Below are 18824 nucleotides of genomic sequence, written 5' to 3' on the forward strand. Positions count from 1 at the left end.
CTAACATGCATACAAATGGTAGCTATTATCTTTTAGTAAAATTTAACAGGAAAAGTATATTGAGTATGACTTTGTTCAGGCATGAATGTTTCAAGGGCTCCAGATGGGAAATATATCAAACAATTCTTGCCTCTCACTCCCGCAGTGGAGGTAATTAATTAGAATAGATTTGTAAAAAGCAAAAAACAAAAACAGTGTTTTTCAGTATTGAGTTTTTCATTAGTACCATGATTGAGCCTGTTTAAGCTATGAATGATAGCTGCTCTGAAAATAATTGAATAGGGATTGGTCACGAGGATAATAGGATGCTGCTTCACATTTCCATAGCATTCTTGAAGTTTCCAAAGAGCAAGTTATTTGCTTATTTGATTTCTCCAAGCACCCTGTGATATAGGGAGGACAGATGTCCTTATACACTTGTTTTATGAGATTGGCTCATCCAAATGGAGATTAAAACTGAAGTCTTGGCCCTATGAGGCATTGCGTAGTGTCACACCCAAAGCTGTAGCAGGTTCTAACAGCAGGAGAGCAGGCCTGGCTGGAAGGCCTTCCACTGGGACTGTGGGGAGCTAAGCTCACAGTGAAAAGCCCTGCCACCCTTTGACCAGTATCCAGTATATGGCTCTTGGTCATGCTTCCTGCGTGGTTTTCTCGAATTTCTCTTCATTATTCTGACTGCAACTTTTATCAGTTAGGGATTGTGTTTGGACGCTGGTAGCAGAAAACCCAAAATAACATTGAGTAAAATAAGTGAAGGTTTCTTCTTTCTCCCACAGCAAAAAAATCAGATGTCACTGGTTCAGTGCTCAAGGGACTCAGAAGCCAGGGCTCAGCTCTTTTGCTGACTTTTCCTTTAGAAGACAGGAGATACAGCTCTACCCTTATATCAGATTTCCAGGCAGCAAAAAGGGAAAGAATATAGGTCACCTTCGTGTGTACGCATCAGAGGACTAGCCTCCACTTTTTAGTAGCTTTTCCAGAAACCTCACACAACAATTTCTACTTGATCTCCATGGTCAGACTGTGTCAGGTGGCCTTGCAGATGATTAGCCTGAGCTCTCTTGCTGCAGCAACAAAATCAAGGATCTGACTGATAGTAAGGAAAACCGGAGAATAGATACTGGTTAAGCAAATACCAGACTGCCATGGCAACATATTAATATTAGGTTTTGAAGGATTGTCCTCTTTGAGGATGTGCTCAAGGGAGATAACCTCTCCCCCAGTACCCTCCTTTTCTCTTTTTCCGGTCACACTGTCTCTGTGTACACAAAAGGACCCTTTAAAATGAGCCCCTATTCCTACAGATTGGAACTCTATTTTCTCAGTTGTTGCTCAGCTTGTATGTTCTCTGAAGCCATAGCCCAGCCTCCCACCCAATAACTCTGAAAGATTAAAGAACTCCAGTCCTTTGGGCTAGAGCAGCAATTGGTGACAACTGCCTTGAAATCTTTCTAAATGGCTCCATTAATCATGTGGGTTTATTGTAGGCTTCCCATACTTAATGCTATATGCTTTGGGTTGAACCAGCATTACCCTGCCAAATTCTGTTTTCAATCAATTTTATTTTGACATTAACTGATCCCAGTTACAGACAAGTTGCATTTTATGTTCCTAGTTAGGCTTTCAAATGCATGCATTGTAATACTCAAGCATGATGCACACAAATGTCTGGTTGCAGATAATTCCTAACCTATGATTTTTCTGAACTCTACTGCTACCAGCATCCAAACACAATCTCTTGAACTCTAAAGTATGTAAACCTTCAAACTGAAGTCGGCCCGGGGTCATCATGTCCCAGTCATTCTAATCATCATTGCTGATAATCCTTTACCCTCATCCCTCTGTTTGCAAACAAGAGGTCTTTGGAAGCTACATGTCATTAATAAAAGAATTTTAAAAGCAAAAAACTCCCAATGCTAGCTTTCTTCAACATCAAGAAATGGAGAGAACACATAGCTATTGGCTTTTTCTCTTCTATTCCCTACTTCTGTTTTCCAAATATCTTCATAGATTTGTTCGTTTTTTATCATGCTAGGTTCTGTCACCTTGACTGCCATGCTGCCATTAATGCTAGTTAGGCTTTTAGTTAACCCTCCCCCCCCCATATAGTCACTCACATACGCGCGCGCGCGCGCACACACACACACGCACTCAGCTCCAGCCAGTTCCCAGTTCCCTGACATGAACTTCTGTCCTGACCCTAATAACCAGCTTGAGGCCACCATCCTCCCTGGCAGCTGCCCAAAAGAATCATTAGCAACTCCTTGATTAGAAAGTTGGACTTCAGCACACTCCAGAGCGCCCCCAACAAAGCGGTTCTCGGGGAGGTTGGGGCTGTTATCCGCGGCTGGGGCGCCCGCTATTGCACAGGCGCCTCAAGAAGATCTCTGCCTCGCGCGTGTCCTTTCTGGTCTGCCTCGCCCTCAGGGCCCACGAGAGCGGGGTTCCGCCAGTGCTGAGTTCTGCGCGCCGGCGGCAGCGGGAACCCTGATTGCTCTCCTTCAACACATTCATTATGAAGTTATTAGTAATACTTTTATTTTCTGGACTTATAACTGGTTGTAGAGGTAACTCTTCCCATAACCTGCCACCCAAGTTACTACTGGTATCCTTTGATGGTTTCAGAGCTGACTATCTACAGAACTATGAATTTCCTCATCTCCAGAATTTTATCAAAGAAGGAGTCCTGGTAGAGCATGTTGAAAATGTCTTTATCACAAAAACATTTCCAAACCACTACAGTATTGTGACAGGCTTGTATGAAGAAAGCCATGGCATCGTGGCTAATTCCATGTATGATGTAATCACAAAGAAACATTTTTCTGACTTTGATGACAAGGATCCTTTTTGGTGGAACGAGGCAGTACCTATTTGGGTGACCAATCAGCTTCAGGAAAACAGATCAAGTGCCGCTGCTATGTGGCCTGGAACAGACGTACCCATTCACAATACCACACCTTCCTATTTTATGAATTATAGCTCTTCAGTGTCATTTGAGGAGAGACTAAATAATATTACCATGTGGCTGATGAATTCAAACCCACCAGTTACCTTTGCAACATTCTGTTGGGAAGAACCAGATGCAAGTGGCCATAAATATGGACCCAAAGATAAAGAAAACATGTACGGAGTGTTGAAAGAAGTAGATGACCTTATTGGTGAGCTAGTCCACAAACTCAAGGTGCTAGGATTGTGGGAAGATCTCAATGTGATCATTACAAGTGATCATGGGATGACCCAGTGCTCTAAGGACAAACTGATAAACTTGGATCTCTGCATTGATGATTCAAGCTACACTCTTGAAGATTGGACTCCAGTTGCTGCTATACTTCCCAAAATAAATACAACAGAGGTTTATAACAAACTGAAAATCTGTAACCCTCACATGAATGTTTATCTCAAAGAAGACATTCCTGCCAGATTTCATTACCAACATAATGATCGAATTCAGCCTGTTATTTTGGTTGCTGATGAAGGCTGGAAATTGTGTTAAATAAGTCATTACCAAAATTAGGTGACCATGGTTATGATAATTCTTTGTCTAGTATGCATCCATTTCTAGCTGCCCACAGTCCAGCATTCCACAAAGGCTACAAACACAGCACAATTAACAGTGTGGATATTTATCCAATGATGTGCCACATCCTGGAATTAAAACCACATCCCAATAATGGAACCTTTGGTCATAGTAAGTGTTTGTTAGTTGACCAGTGGTGCATTAATCTCCCAGAAGCCATTGGAATTGTTATCAGTGCCCTCTTGGTCTTAACCACGCTAATGTGCCTCATTATAATCATGCAGAATAGACTGTCCGTACCCCATCCATTTTCCCAACTTCAGCTGCAAGAAGATGACAATGATCCTTTAATTGAGTAACATGTGCTGGAGTTTATAAAGTATCTTTGATTAGTCACAATACCAAGGATATACTCAAGAAATGGTGTTCTAACGATGAAAAATATACCTTGAAAGACAAAGAACTTAGACCAAGTATGCTAGAATTATTTTGTTTTTCCTTGTGCTTTGTTTTTGTGCATCAGCTAATACAAAAAACCCTGACCATAGTAAAAATTGCTAGTAAATCATTAGTTAACACCAACTATTTCTCTAACTGGAAACTTTTTTTTATGAAAAATATTGCCTCTGTCTTTTTTTTTTTTTGCAATGAAGATTTGACACATTTTTAAATAAAAATATATCAAAATTTTAAAAAAAAAGTTGGACTTCAAATCTTGACGAGATGGAGGCACTGGGAGGAGCGCTGTTCTGGCCCTTTTTAAAGTAATTCTTTCTCTGCTGTCTACTACTTCCTTTGTGTGGTTCTTTCCTCTAGCAGAAAAACACCAAACTTATTGTACTTTTTCCCCCCTCACTTTCCTTTAGCGTCGAGAAGTGGCAAAAACAGTTTTCTGCTTGGTTGTCATTTTTGCTCTTTGCTGGTTCCCTCTTCACTTGAGCCGCATTTTGAAGAAAACCGTGTACGATGAGATGGACAAGAACCGATGTGAATTACTTAGGTACGGGCCCATGTACTCGTTAGGAAATCGAGAGTTTCTCCGATTGTCGTGCTTATAATACTTTTACAAAACCATCTAGTCCACAATCTTGTTAGCCCTGAAAATTAAAACCGCAAAGTTGATTATTTTTCTTTCATTGACATAGCCTGTGACTGATCCCAGAGTTTGTGCGAGCCATATCTGTAATTTTGAGGCACCCCTCCTGGGGCTGTGTGTCATGGTTTGAGCTAACCAAGTGGCAGGTATATCCGTAAATGTTCTGCAGAACTGAAACTGCCACTTAAACAAGGACTTTAAAAAAATTCTGACTGCCACCTATAAGGAATGGCTCCTGGGCAAGAAAAATGCTTATTCTAGGGATAAATGCTAGTTAGCAGATTGAAAAACATTATCGTCTAATTATTCCATTTTCTTCTGTTCTAGTTTCTTGCTACTCATGGATTACATTGGCATTAACTTGGCAACCATGAATTCTTGTATAAACCCCATAGCTCTATACTTTGTGAGCAAGAAATTTAAGAATTGTTTCCAGGTAAGACTGTTTTACACATATCTTTTTAAGGATAACCAAAGGAGTACATGAAGTAGCCAACAATCATGGCTAATTTCCAGTAGAGAAGTGAAAATCCTATTTTGCCCAGACAGAGGGTCAGATTGTCAGCATAAAGCAATATTGTCAGAAAAATTATCCGAAAAGCAATACCAATTCAGACAACAAAATATTCAGGGGTTCAAATAAAAAGAACTAACTTAATAACATGTTAATTTTGTATGCTGCTTTATAAAGAAATGCTCAACTGTGAGCTCTAGGCTCCAGAAAATACACACAACCTAGTCATGCCTCACATTATCTTAGATGTTAACCACACCCTCAACAAAACATGAAATCTGCTGCTAAAAAAGCTCTTGCTAAATAATAGGATATTTAATAATAGCCTCTTCAAGAAAAGGAAATGCTTATTGCCCTAGCAATCTGAACTAATGTAATTTCATTTGAAATCAGTTTCCTTCTGTTCTTCAAACTTCCTTGCAGGTAAGCCAATCCATGTCTTCCCGAAGCTCCATGTACTTCTTCCTGAAGTATCTCTCCAGTTCCTGGGACAATTAGCACGGCATTAATCCTAACTGGATTTTGTTATCTTTGGCCAGGATGTGTCACTTCAGTTTATGGCACATATTAGGAAGAGTAGTGTAGAGGTCGAGGGTGCAGGATCTAGAAGCAAGCAATCTTGATTTACATCACAGCTCTGTACTTGCTGTCTAATCCGGGTCCAGGTGGTACCCCTCCTGCCTCCTCAGTTTGATCATCTGTAAAATCAGATGATCACTGTATCTATCTCATAGGTAGGATTCAGTGGGTTAATATATGTTAAGCACTTGGGACAATAATAAGCTCTCAGTAGGAGTTTTTTATTATTAGGGATAGAGAAGAGAGGAAAAACCCCATGACTTCCCTCATGGAATGGACCATCTAGAAGGAGATAGACATACCAAAGAATCTTACAAACAGGTGAATCTTGGTATAGAAGTTCTAGCTGCTACCTTTTTGAAGTCTACTTGATAATGTTTACAAGTCATGCAGTGCTCTAAGAAAGATTCTGCCCAAGGAAGGATTGACTAAAATGCTGGTCATAATTAATCCATCATATAATCTGGAATTAATGTCATTTTAATTAATTTACATATTAATTAGACGGGAAGGAAAATCAAGGTACAAACTCAGAAATTAAACCTACCTGTTGACTGATCTTCATACAGAGGTAGCATATGCAGGAGAAAGAGCTTAATTTAGAGAGTCCTGGGTTCTAATTCCAGTTCTGCCTATTTCCCCTCTAAGCCTCCATGTCCTCATTAATAAAATGGGGAAAATAGCACCTACCACCTAAGGCTGTGAGGAGCATCACATGAGGTGCCCAAAGCAGAGAGCCATGCAGGTGATGCACTCTGTAGAAATGCCAGGCACCTCCGGACCCTTCTCCAACCGTGCCCACCCCAAGTCATAGGACATGCTCCCTTGGGCTAACACTGCCTTCCCTTCCACTTTGATTTGGTGAATCACTAAAACAAACAAGGGATCTATTTTCTCTTCACTAGAATGGACAGTTGAACTTCTACCTAGAGATTACAGGCTCCATGCTCTAGATTACTGTTTAGGCTCACATTCTGTCCTCACATTTTTTGGTAGGAGCCCAAGGCTTCTGTGTTCTGCTGGGAATGTGTTGGTAGGCTCGTTTATTAAGAATCTCTTCCTTCCCCCAGTCTTGCCTCTGCTGTTGCTGTTACCAGTCCAAAAGTCTGATGACCTCAGTCCCCATGAATGGAACAAGCATACAATGGAAGAACCATGAACAAAACAACCACAACACAGAGAGGAGCAGCCATAAGGACAGTATTAACTAAACATCTTAAGAGATATTAATCAATAATCCTTCAAATTCTATTGGAGAAAAAAAAAAAAACACACAGCAACTGTGTTTCCAGAAATCTTTTCTCCAATCCTTCTCCCGTGACTCAGCCCCAAACCCAGAAAAATGCTTTCCAAAACATCGGAAGGTAGACTGGTTATGGTCACAAATTCAATGAATCTTACTTCTTTAATTTATCTAATTTACATATTCTACATGTTATATTCCGCACTAAAAAAATGGTGGGAGTTGGCAGGGGGAAAGGAGACTGTTCGACTAAATCAGAGGGATATTTACTACTTTTGCATGAAAATAGAGTCTTCCAGTACATAACAGCTTCCCTGGCAGTTCTGTGGAATGTCCAGTGAGAACTGGTTACAGTGAAAATTTAGCGATTACGACAAGATTTTCTATTTTTTTGAATTGGCCAGACACAGTAAGGTGAGCAATCAGGTTAATGCTTTTCATGTCACTTTTTTATTTTTAAAACATCAGTTCTCAAGCTGCAGCAGATATAGGCACTTAAAAAGCCCAAACTGATATCCACATGTGGCAGTGTAATAGCTGCTATTCAAAGAATTTTTAAGAACCTGTATTTTCTTTTGTAATGGTGTTTCATTACAGGAGATCTGGAGCATATTTTTATGTTAAATTTTAAAATAATGCTTGAATCAAATAGTTCTATTTTTCACAAGCCCAATCTTTTTTACTGTAGATATTTTATGTAAAATCAGTATCATGTACCAAAATTTAAATGTGTGTATCATTCAACCATACCTAAGACTTTCAGTGGAATGTATTGATGTCTAAAGCACAACTAGTAGAAAAAGACTGAATGTTTTTAGAAGACTTGGAAATTTTCATTGAGGGGATTTTTTTTTGTAATAGTAACATGTATGTGTGTATTTGGTAATAGCAACATGTGTGTGTACATGTATACATATATGTACACATACATATATGTTTTACATATCACCTCATAGTCTCTTGATTTCTCTAAAAATGTTAACTGTCGGTAAAACTTTTTTGGTCATTCCCTTTTCCATATAAGAAACCATTTCAAAGTGGCCAGCTGAGTTTATCATGTCAGTGAAATATAATTACCCCCAAATGCCACCATGAACTTACAGTTCTTCACTTCTCTGGGTTTCTAGTACGAATCTAAACACCTCCCCCACCCCCACTTCTCACATGGTCACCATTTCAAAGGGCCCACAGTGACTTTTGCTGGGCATGTTCCAAGATGTTTACAGACTGTGAGTACAGCAGAAAATCTTTTACTGTGTGTATATAAATATGTATAAACAATTGTACATTTCCTTCAGCCAATTTTTCTGTGATTGTCTTTATGGAATGTACTTGTGTGTGTGTGATATATGCATGTGTGTGATGGTATGTATGAATTTAATGTAATCTAATAATACTGCCCTGTAGTCGTACCACAGGACACACTCTGAGTGGAATCTAAGTGGTTGCTCATCATGACCACTGGCCTTAGTCAGTTTTAATCTATCTGTGTTCATAATTCTTGTGAACATGTCACCATTACAAATGGAATATGGGAGGCAACATGAGTGGGGATGAATCATGGGTTAACAATAGTGTTTGTTTAGCTGGTTGGTGGGTTGGTTTGATAAAACAGCATTTGAGATTGTACTTTTTCCTGTGCTAGAGCAAAAGTCATTAAATATTGAAGTATTATATTGTCCTGGTTCTTCAACTCAGTATGCTGATGAAACTGACAAGAGGTCTGATGTTTCCCATCAGACTTCACCAGACAGACTGCTGATGATAAATTAACTAAGCTGACTTGTTGGGCTATATTTTAGCATAGTCATGTATAAAATGATATCAGGTTCCAGTTGATCTAATCACAGGGCTCCTTTATGTGTTAATAGTCAAATTCCATAACTTACTGGTACATCACATGCAGTGATATATACCTATAATATAAGCCATAGTTCACAGCATTTTGTTTAGACAATTGCCTTCCTTTTTAAGATGTTTTCTCTCTTGCATATGAAAAAATACATTTCATAAGTTCAGAAAGTCATAGATTTCTGAATAACACACAGGCTTCAGTGTGCATTTTGTTTATGGACCAGTAAGTAGCCATGGTTTACTAGAAGGAATATTTCCAATTTCTACCTTTATCACACCTTTCCAAGTAAATCTGTAGAAATGAGCCAGAAGCCAAGGTCCCTGCATTGGCAGTGGCCCATAAGTATAAAATAAAAGTTTACAGAAGCCTTGCAAGCGTCTCTTCATTTCTATATAGTTCTACACAGAAAATGTTGATTACATGATATCTATTGCTAACATCTCCCTAGTAATAGCCCAGCAAGCAATTTTACTTTCAAACAGATATTTCCTAACTATATCCTATTTGCAACCTACTTTGTCATACAGAACACTTAACTCTTTCATCCATTCCTTCATTCACCTTTCCAGTATATTTTACTAAGGATCTACTTTACCCCGGTCATTCTTCTAGGTATTGGGGACATAGTGGTGAACAAAACAGGCAGAGTTCCTGCTCTCATGGAGCTGGCATTCTAGAGGAGGGAGTTGGACAATAAACAGTGCATCAGGTGGATACCTGGATGAGGAGATCACATATATCCAAGTACTTATTTGACATTTTCACTTGAATGGCTAACAGACATACTATATGTAAAACTAAGCTCCTCATAGCTCTCTAATCTGTGCTGCCCTAATATTCCTCTGCTCATGTATTAGTCAGGGTTCTCCAGAGAAACAGAAGCAATAGGACATATAGATAGATAGATAGATAGATAGATAGATAGATAGATAGATAGATAGAAGAGGAAATTCATTATGGGAATTGGCTCACATAATTTTACGGAGGCCGAAATATGCCATGATCTGCCATCTACAAGCTGGAGAACCAAGAAAGCCAGTGATATAATTCAGTCCAAGTCCAAAGGCCTGAAGAAAACAGGGGAGCCGATGGTATAACTCCCAGTCTGAGGCCTAGTCCTGGGAACCATGGAGCAGCCTGCTGGTAGAGGTCCCAGAGTCCAAAGGCCCAGAAACCAGGAGCACCGAAGTCCAAGGGCAGGAGAAGATGGATGTTCCATGTCAAGAAAAGACAGAGAATTCACCCTTCCTCTGCCCTTTTGTTCTTTGCAGGCCCTCTACAGATGGATGATGCCTGCCCACACTGGTGAGAGCAGATTTGCTTTACTCAGCCTCCTGATTCAAATGTTAATCTCTTCTGGAAATACTCTCACAGGCATACCCAGAAGTAATTATCTTACTAGCTTTCTGGGTGTCTCTTGGCCCAGTCAAGTTGACATATAACATTAACCGTCACAGCTTTGTTAAAGACAGCTCCATCCTTTGAGCTGTCAGGATAAAAACCTTGAAGTCATTGCCCATTCTTTCTCTGATATCTTACACTCAATGCCTCAATACATGCTGACAGCCCTATCTTCAAAATATATTCTTGGGGCACCTGGGTGGCTCAGTCGGTTAAGTGGCTGCCTTCAGCTCAGGTCATGATCTCGGGGGCCTGCTCAGCGGGGAGTCTGCTTCTCCCTCTCCCTCTGCCTCTCCCCCCCGCCAGCCCAGCTTGTGCTTTCCCTCACTCTCTCTCTCAAATAAATAAATAAAACCTTAAATATATATATATAATATACATATATATTCATTCCTAATTTGACCACTTCTCTCTCTCTGCCTCTACCTCCCTTTTCTGAGCCACCAACGCCTCTTGCCAGAAAAACTACAATAGGCTCCTATCATGCCTACTTGTTTCCAGCCTTGTAAACATTATACCCTAATTGGAGCCTGTCTCTTGACCCCCATAAATGGTCTAAAGGTATTCACATTTCCAAGCTAACTTGACCAGCATCCCCTGGGGAATTTTCCAGTAACAACTAAAGTAGGAAAGAGCCCTTTCCCACTGTGGCACACCTAGTAGGTCATGAGCCTGGGAGCTGCTGGCCACCATGCCTTGGGCATTATGAGGAAAGTCAGCCTAGAGTGTTACAAAGATGGAAGAGGGCATAGAAGTTCCTGGTGCCAGTTTTCCCTGATGCATTCCCATGGCTTGAGTAAGCAAACCAACATATTTACCTTTGTGACTACGCTAATTACCTTTGGGTTTTTGTTGCTTACGACACATACATTCTAAGAACATCTCATCTAAATTATCTTGATTTGGGGCGCCTGGGTGGCTCAGTTGGTTGGGCGACTGCCTTCGGCTCAGGTCATGATCCTGGAGTCCCGGGATCAAGTCCCACGTCGGGCTCCCTGCTCAGCGGGGAGTCTGCTTCTCCCTCTGACCCTCTTCCCTCTCGTGCTCTCTATCTCTCATTCTCTCTCTCTCAAATAAATAAAATCTTTAAAAAAATATATAAATTATCTTGATTTGTTTTTTCTTATTGCTTAAATTCAGAGGCTTTATGTTTTTTAGAGTTTTAGAGCAGATTGGAAAGTACAGAAAATTCCCACTTGCCCTCTTTTCCCCTTTCCCTCCAAAGAGTTTTCCAAGGGCTCCCGGGTGGCTCAGTCGGCTAAGCATCTGTCTTCAGCTCAGGTCATTATCTCAGGGTCCTGGGATCGAGCCCTGCATCACATCGGGTTCCCTGCTTAGCGAGAGCCTGCTGCTCCCCCAGCTTGTGCTCGCTCACGCGTGGTATCTCTCTCTTTCTCTCTCAAATAAATAAAATCTTAAAAAACAAAGCGTTCTCCCTATTATTTCATTTTGTGTTAGCGTGGTATACTTGATGAGCCAATACTGATACAATATTATTAAATAGTTTACAATGGGGTCCACTATATTGTACATTGCATGGATTTTGATAAATGTGTAGTGACAATTATCCACCATGATAGGATCATTCAGAATAGTTTCACTGCCCTAAAAATCCCCTGTGCTCTAACTTTTCTTCCCTCCTTCATTCTCCCCCTTGATTTATCTTTTCACCCAATACAAATGTAGTGAACACCCTCCATTATTACGCTGTGCGAGTTGCCGGGAATATGAAACCAGATGTATAAATAAATAAATGCACTAAAGTCCTTAGTGATGACTCAGTAGATGTCAGCATCAGGGCCAGTAAAGGCACGAAGACAAAGTAGTCAAAATTCTTTAAACTTCAGCTGGTGACATTAGTGAACAAACAAATTAGTGAACAAAAGTGTGAGGGTTCTTGCTTCTATGATTCTTATTTTAATGTAAAAATGTATCACTGCCAGGAGAATGGCATAATAAAAAGCAATAGACTATTGTCTGTACATTATGAGCTTTTTTAAACCTGTAAATACATGTTATTCTCCATTCAAAAATAAACCTAATATCGGTGCATTTAAAATTATTAAGGTAATAAAACAAACTGGAGATTAAGGCCAGGAAGGAGCCAAGACAAATATGAATCTTTTGCTAGTCTATTATCTCTATCATTATTTTTAATAGTATTACTAGTCCATAATATAGTGTTAAACAATATATAGGTGTGGAATGAAGAAAATGCACTACCATTATTCCCAAACCTCTCCAGGCCTGAAATTCTGAGACTACGATTCCTTCATTTATAACAGAATCTAGTAGAGCACTCTATTGATTGATTTTTCTCCATACCTCAAATAAGCAAAGTTAAATCAAGACACAAGTCCACCATATGCAGTTGTCTCTGAAATTCCAGTGGGGTCTTCATATTGAAAACCGCCCCATGTTTCTGTTTGTTTTTTTAATAAATCTTACATTTGGAGAAGCTTCTGTCACACTTTCCTCTAAGTACTTTTTCCTTATTGCTTAAATTCAGAGGCTTTATGTCTTTTAGAGACTGGTTTGTCTCTTTATGTCTATATGTTTGTCTCTTTATATTTTTTAGAGACTGGCTTTACAGACACTGGTTTGTCTATATTTGGTCAGCACCGACACTCTGACTTTTTTGTTTCTAAAACTGAAAGGAGAAGACACAGTTCTTAGAACTAGGGAATAATCAAGAACCAAGAATAACATTATAACTGCAAAGCTAGGCTTTCCCCCTGAAGCAAACTAGCATGGATCACTTTTGATTTGATGAAGCCAGTAGTCCTAATATCTCACGGTTTCCCAAGCTTTTGGCATCAGTATTATTCAGTAGATTTCCTTGTTTCTTCCTGGGAGGTAATAAATTAGGAATGGCATTGCCAAACCTAGCTATAATAAGAAGAGTCATGGAATCTCCTGAGGGAATAGAGTAATCCACAATTTTTTCCTTTCTGGCCTTAAACCACAGTCCTCTTTCCTAATTTATCTACATGGAACTGACCATCTTTTATTTGAACTGGATTCTTTGATGATAGGTACAACTGTTTATTTGGTGTTATCCCAGATGGGAGACAGTAATGCGCACTGCCCAGACTGCAAAGTATCATATGACCAGCCAAATCAAAGGCCCCGGCACCTACAGGACACAGCCCTGACTCACTCCACTTACGCAAGTTTTTACAAAATAAAGCCATTTCTCTTAGCTCTTTTTTTCTCTCAAAGTGTGACCATTGAGAGTCACTGCAGTTAAATGCTTAGGTTTTTTAAATATCTTGAAATGAGAAAATCTACTAAATGTGATCAGGTGAAGGGAACACATGGGCCCTTTTAGGCTTTTCACGTGTACATTTGTGCCTAATGCAAAACTGATCTCTTTGATCCGGTCTTTTCTCTATTTTATGAAGCCTAATGGGGTTAGGCCTGGATCACTGCTCTTCACTTGCCATGAAGACCTTGTTGGGAGGGATGGATTTCTGCTGATCAGTTTAGGCCAAACAGGGCCAACTGGTGGTGGGATGGGGGAAGGGTGACTTCCTGAAGAAAACCCCACATGGCTTTAGAAAGGGGAAGGGAGAACAGCGGTACCATTTCCTTTTTTCATCTTTGAGGATATCGTCCATATATCCTGCTGCTCCTGATTTCTGCTGCTTTTTCACATTTTTAGCTTAGCTAATTCTTCAATTTTTAATACTTTCTTTCAAAAGAATTTTTGCTCTTCAAATTCTAAAAATCGTATACAAAATAGATCTGTAATGTATTTAAAGCCCTTCCAGAATAAAACAATAATTAATGAATCATCCATGTAGTCAAGGGGGGGAATCTTTATACATGAGACTTTAAATAGAATGTATGATATAATTAAATATATTATATTTACATATATATCTTACATTTATTGTATCTAGTCCTTTGCTACCACAAACAAGGCTCCACTGTACATCTTCATACAAGTCTTCATGGAGACTTGTGTCATTTCCCCCGGACAATTATAGAGGAGTAGGATTGCTGCTGGGTCACAGGGGTTTTGCACAGTTACTGTCCTTATGTACTGCCAGACTGTCCCCACCAGGTCTGGGTGGAGCCATTATTATTTCAGGGCTCTGGGTGCCTTGCAGCTATACCACTGTACACTGGCGCTGTCACATTGGGGGTGTGTACACCTTTAGGCATACGTACAGATGCTGTTGGAGACCTGTCCAGATCCTTCTGGATCCCTTGTAGCGACTCTGTTCACCCATCCCTAGCTTCATGGTTTTTGCTACTGTTTGCACCTGCCCTTGGACATGGGAGCCCCCTTGCTTATAAGGAGAAGACTAAGTGACTGGAAATTTTATGTCCACCTACGACCCCCACAATGACCTGCGGACAACGACTTATTGGTGTGAGAGGACAAAAGTCCAGCTCTCATGCCTCAGGTGGGGCTAACATCCAGCACCCCAGGAGATGGGGCTGAGTCTGCAACTTCACCTGAAAGCTCACTTCTCTTAGGTTCTTCTGTCTCCCCAGTCTGCTTCTTCTACTCCCCTACTGGTTTCTTCTTCTAGGGCTGGGCATTAACAAACCACTTATGCCCAAATCCTTAGCTCAAGGACTGCTTCTGGAGGAACCTGACCAAAGAGAGCATATTTTTATTTCACTGCGAATGTGACTGGCAAATTCCGACAATGAACATATTAGACTCTTCAGCATACTGAACTGGGGCTCATATGTGAAACTACTCTTTTGATTTCTCTATCTGGGGCATCTTAGATGTATGAGATCTCTTTACTAATTGGCAATCCAAACTTCCTCACCCTCAATGTTGTTCCCATCTGTTATAAAGGAGCATGTTTTCTGTTGGATGCTCACACAGACCACTCTAGGAGCTCCACTGCAAGCTCTAAGGTTTTCTGTGCATGCAACATTACTTCTAATGGAATGTGACAATACTTACCCTTAGGAGAACATGCCTCTCCCAAGGGTCTGCCAAATGAAAGGGTCAGTCATTTATGAAGCTCAATGAGAGAGGTAACGCAATTAGTCAGCCAGGGGTTGGAAAGTGCAGGTAGCAAGCACAGACCACTCTTTCAAAGGGTTGGGCAATGAGAGCCCCAGAGAACTAGGATGGCAGCTTGACAAAACAGCAGGGTCAAAGGAAAGCCTTTTGTTTCTTTAAGAGAAAAACCACCTCTGCATTTTTAAGATGGAAGAATTGAGGCCAGGGGAAGGAAGAGATCGTGGGTGGGTGAAAAAAAGAAGGTAATTGATGGATCAAACTCCCAGAGAAGATGAGAGGAATCAGATATGGCAGCCTTTAATAGAAGGAAAGATTTGAAACTAAAAAACTTTGTATGTCAACTATATGCAAATCAAAGACAAAGGAAGGAAGAGGGAAGGAAGGGAGGGAGGAAAGAAGAAATGCAAGGAAGGGATGGAGGGAGGAAGATTCTTCCTTACTGATCAATCAATAGCATCTATTTCTTCAGGCATGTGATTTCCTATTATCTTACATTTATTCAGTCCTTTGCTACTGCAAACAAGGCTACACTATATATCTTCCAACCTATGACTGTCCTTTGTCTATGTTTTAGGCTTATGGACAAGAGCAGAGCCTGTTTGTACTGTAGGTAGAAGAGTGTCATTTTTAAATCATACCTTACAAGAACAACCTGGAAAGATACCAAGTGCACCTGTATGACGAACTCCTCACTTTGGTCAACTCCTAGCTAGAGGAACTCAGAGAAGACTTTGTTCATTCAAATACTAGTCTCCTCAGAGACATTCTCATCCACACACCCAGAAAAAATGTTTTATCAGCTGAGCATCTCTTAGCCCAGAAAAGTGAAAATAAAATCGACACATAAAATTAATCATCACAGTTATACAATAAATACACAAGAAAAACCAAAATCATTTCATTACATGTTCACGTTTTCTTATGGAACCTATCAGGGAAAATAAATTTCCAATAAGCTGGACATGCATACTATCTACATAACTATGCTTTAAAGCCTTTATTTTATAAACATCTCCCAATCTCATAGCTGTTCCACATTAAAGAGTCTTTCACACTGTTCCAAATCTATCAGTCAGGGTAGCTGGTGGAGAGTAAGCCCTGAAGCCGTCCAACATGCTTCCCTTCCTCTGTGTGTCCACAGAGAATCTATAAAATGGTAGACTGTTTTCCAACTCTTCCCCTTCCACTGAGTGCTCCATTCCCAAATATACCTAGGCCTAAAGTTCATTGGGCAGAAGGGAGCCTGAGTTCCTTACTTCTTCCATGTTGACCCTCTGTTTCTCAGATGCTACATCATCTGCAGATACTCAGCAATTGCATTAAAAATTGCACAACTCCTTGGGCTTGGTTAATCGGTACAGTCATCCACTTTTGTCATCAGCCCAGCATCCAGAATCTCCTTCAATCAAAAAGTAGAAGGGTCATGGGAACTTAATGTACTACTGAACCGTGAATTGATTCAGGAAAAATAACGGTAGAATTTCTGACCATGCTTGGGATCACACAGCATTCCACCAGGTTGCCCCAGTACTCCAGGGAATGTTGTGTGGTTACGCTCGAGTACTCTCATCTAGGAATTATGCTGCATGACGTACAATCTTACAAGCTCTTGCCTCTGTTGATTACACAGTATGCAACAAATAAAAGGTTGTTATTCTGATTTCAGCTTAAATGTCACCTCCTCAGAGAGAACTTTCCTGATCATACAATGTAAATTAGTCACCCAGTCATTCTACCATATCATTCTGTTTTAATTCTCCACACAGCACATGTCACTAAGTGATACTTTTTTTACTCACTTAAGTTTATTTGTCTACTGTCTGCCCCCCTCCTACTAGATAGGACCTGGTCTATCTCATTTTTTGTAATATCTCCAGTGCCTGGGATAATTCTGGATGGCACATAGTTAGCCCTAAATATGTATATGTTAAATTAATTACATCAGGTGATATGAAAGAAAAAATGGCTAGGAAGTTACCTTGAGGCTACTTTTAATATAGGATGGTCAAAGAAAGTTTTTTCTGGGAGATGAGTTTTGAGCCAAAACCTATATGACAATTAGATAAGCATATGAGGCTTTGATTATTATACTGGCCTGCACATTTTTATTGTTGATATGAGACTGTTCTTGTGAAGAAAGGGCTTTATAACTATTGAAGAGTGACCCAAAAAAGTATGAGATTGGCCCAAAATTTCAACAGAACCGGTATAGCACTGGACCTATAGAGTGGTTTTAAAGGAAGTAATGAGAAAAATCATTTTCAAAGAGGTAATGAGAGAAATCACTGCTTCCCAGAACATTTTCCTTTCCAGTAATCCAGAATTATTTTTCCTTAAAGTTCCTTCCACCACTAAGGCTTAATCACCCAAGGGAAGGGAATGGCAGATGCCACCTAAAACAAAAGTCCCCAGTGAAAAAATGATGAGAGAAGATTCCACCAGATTAGGAAAAATACATGTTCTTCTACTGAGCAGTGGGAAAGCTTAAGAAGGAACAATATGCATATCCCACCTAGGTTCCCTTGGGTTTCAGAGCTCACACCCCATACCCTTAAGATTTAGCCAGTTGAAGGGTTGATTGTGGAAACAGAAATCAGGTAAGCCTCAGACTGGTAAATTATGCCCTGTGTAGAAAAAGGCTTGTATGTTGCAGTTTCTGATTGGAACACATTAGCAGACCATCTCACAGAGCGTCTGCTGACCTAAATCAACATGCGGGTCTGCAGCTACTGAGAAATAAGCATGAGTTGTTAGACAGGGAGAATTGTATTAGCTATCCTCACGCCTCCCATACTTCCCCATGCAATGTGGAAAAGATATAGGTGTTCCTATACTTGCTCCTGGAGCTAAAAGTCAAGAGCCAGAGAGCTTGCCTTTGAGTTACTATAGAGAAAAGTGAGATGACACCAAAGGCCATAGGCTAGACAGGGTAGGACAGAGAGCCAAAGGAGGACAATACTGGACATTTCAGCAGTGGATGCAGTAAGGACAAAAGTCACTCACTGTAGAGGTGAGTATGTATCCCAACTGGTGATCAACAGAAAAACAGAGAATGATATTACTTGGTCAAGGAACCCTTTTCCAAAACTATGAGGATAAATAAGCTCCTCCTTGCACCTAGATGCCATCTTGGGCATAAGGAAAAAGAAGGAAGACTCTTCAGAAGAGAAACAAGTCTGGTGGGGCTTATCTTATGAATTTCAAATTGCTTAAACACAGACAACCATAAAAATGAAACTATAAACTAGAATAGATGACATTACCTTCTGATAATAAGCTTTAAATAATGATTTTCTGCAATCACCAGGATTTTAAGTAGCTCCAAAGGAACATGTTACAGAAATACACACTTCAGATTATTTCAATTTTGACCCTACTGTTGTGTATAGCTTAAGTGTCCACTTCTCTTGTTCTAGTTTCAGATGCTCAAGCATGTTCAGTTCAACTCACAAACTTCCACACTAGGTATCCGAGGATTCCTTCAGTCTTATAGTTGTCCTGGAGGCAAAGGTAGGGTACAAGTAAGAGAGTAGCTTTCTCTATTTGCTGTAGAGCCAAGGAAAGGAAACTTAGGTGGGTATTGCTTCCATACCCACAGTGACTATATGATTTATTAGCAGGAC

General features: G+C 40.1%; 1 protein-coding gene, 1 long non-coding RNA gene and 1 pseudogene across 5 annotated transcripts in view; 2 read left to right on the forward strand and 1 right to left on the reverse strand.

Moving 5' to 3' along the window:
• The window catches only part of EDNRA (endothelin receptor type A), a 61431-nt gene extending 53180 nt beyond the window's left edge, over positions 1 to 8251 (forward strand). For both annotated transcript variants that reach the window (XM_073892332.1, XM_025874284.2), the window contains exons 6-8: positions 4384 to 4517; positions 4941 to 5049; positions 6777 to 8251. In XM_073892332.1, coding sequence (XP_073748433.1) covers positions 4384 to 4517; positions 4941 to 5049; positions 6777 to 6917 — 384 coding nt within the window. In that variant the 3' untranslated portion in view covers positions 6918 to 8251. The remainder of the gene's footprint in view (positions 1 to 4383; positions 4518 to 4940; positions 5050 to 6776) is intronic.
• LOC141372655 (uncharacterized) overlaps positions 1 to 18824 on the reverse strand; it is a 115233-nt gene that overhangs the window by 14403 nt on the left and 82006 nt on the right. For all 3 annotated transcript variants that reach the window (XR_012378041.1, XR_012378042.1, XR_012378043.1), the window contains exon 5: positions 14685 to 14812. This is a non-coding gene — a long non-coding RNA (uncharacterized lncRNA). The remainder of the gene's footprint in view (positions 1 to 14684; positions 14813 to 18824) is intronic.
• LOC112825953 (bis(5'-adenosyl)-triphosphatase ENPP4 pseudogene) lies at positions 2446 to 4312 on the forward strand (annotated as a pseudogene).

This window comes from Callorhinus ursinus, unplaced genomic scaffold (assembly GCF_003265705.2).
Source record: "Callorhinus ursinus isolate GAN/ISIS: 27379988/994484 unplaced genomic scaffold, GSC_fseal_2.0 scaffold4, whole genome shotgun sequence".
In the NCBI taxonomy this organism is placed as follows: domain Eukaryota; kingdom Metazoa; phylum Chordata; class Mammalia; order Carnivora; family Otariidae; genus Callorhinus; species Callorhinus ursinus.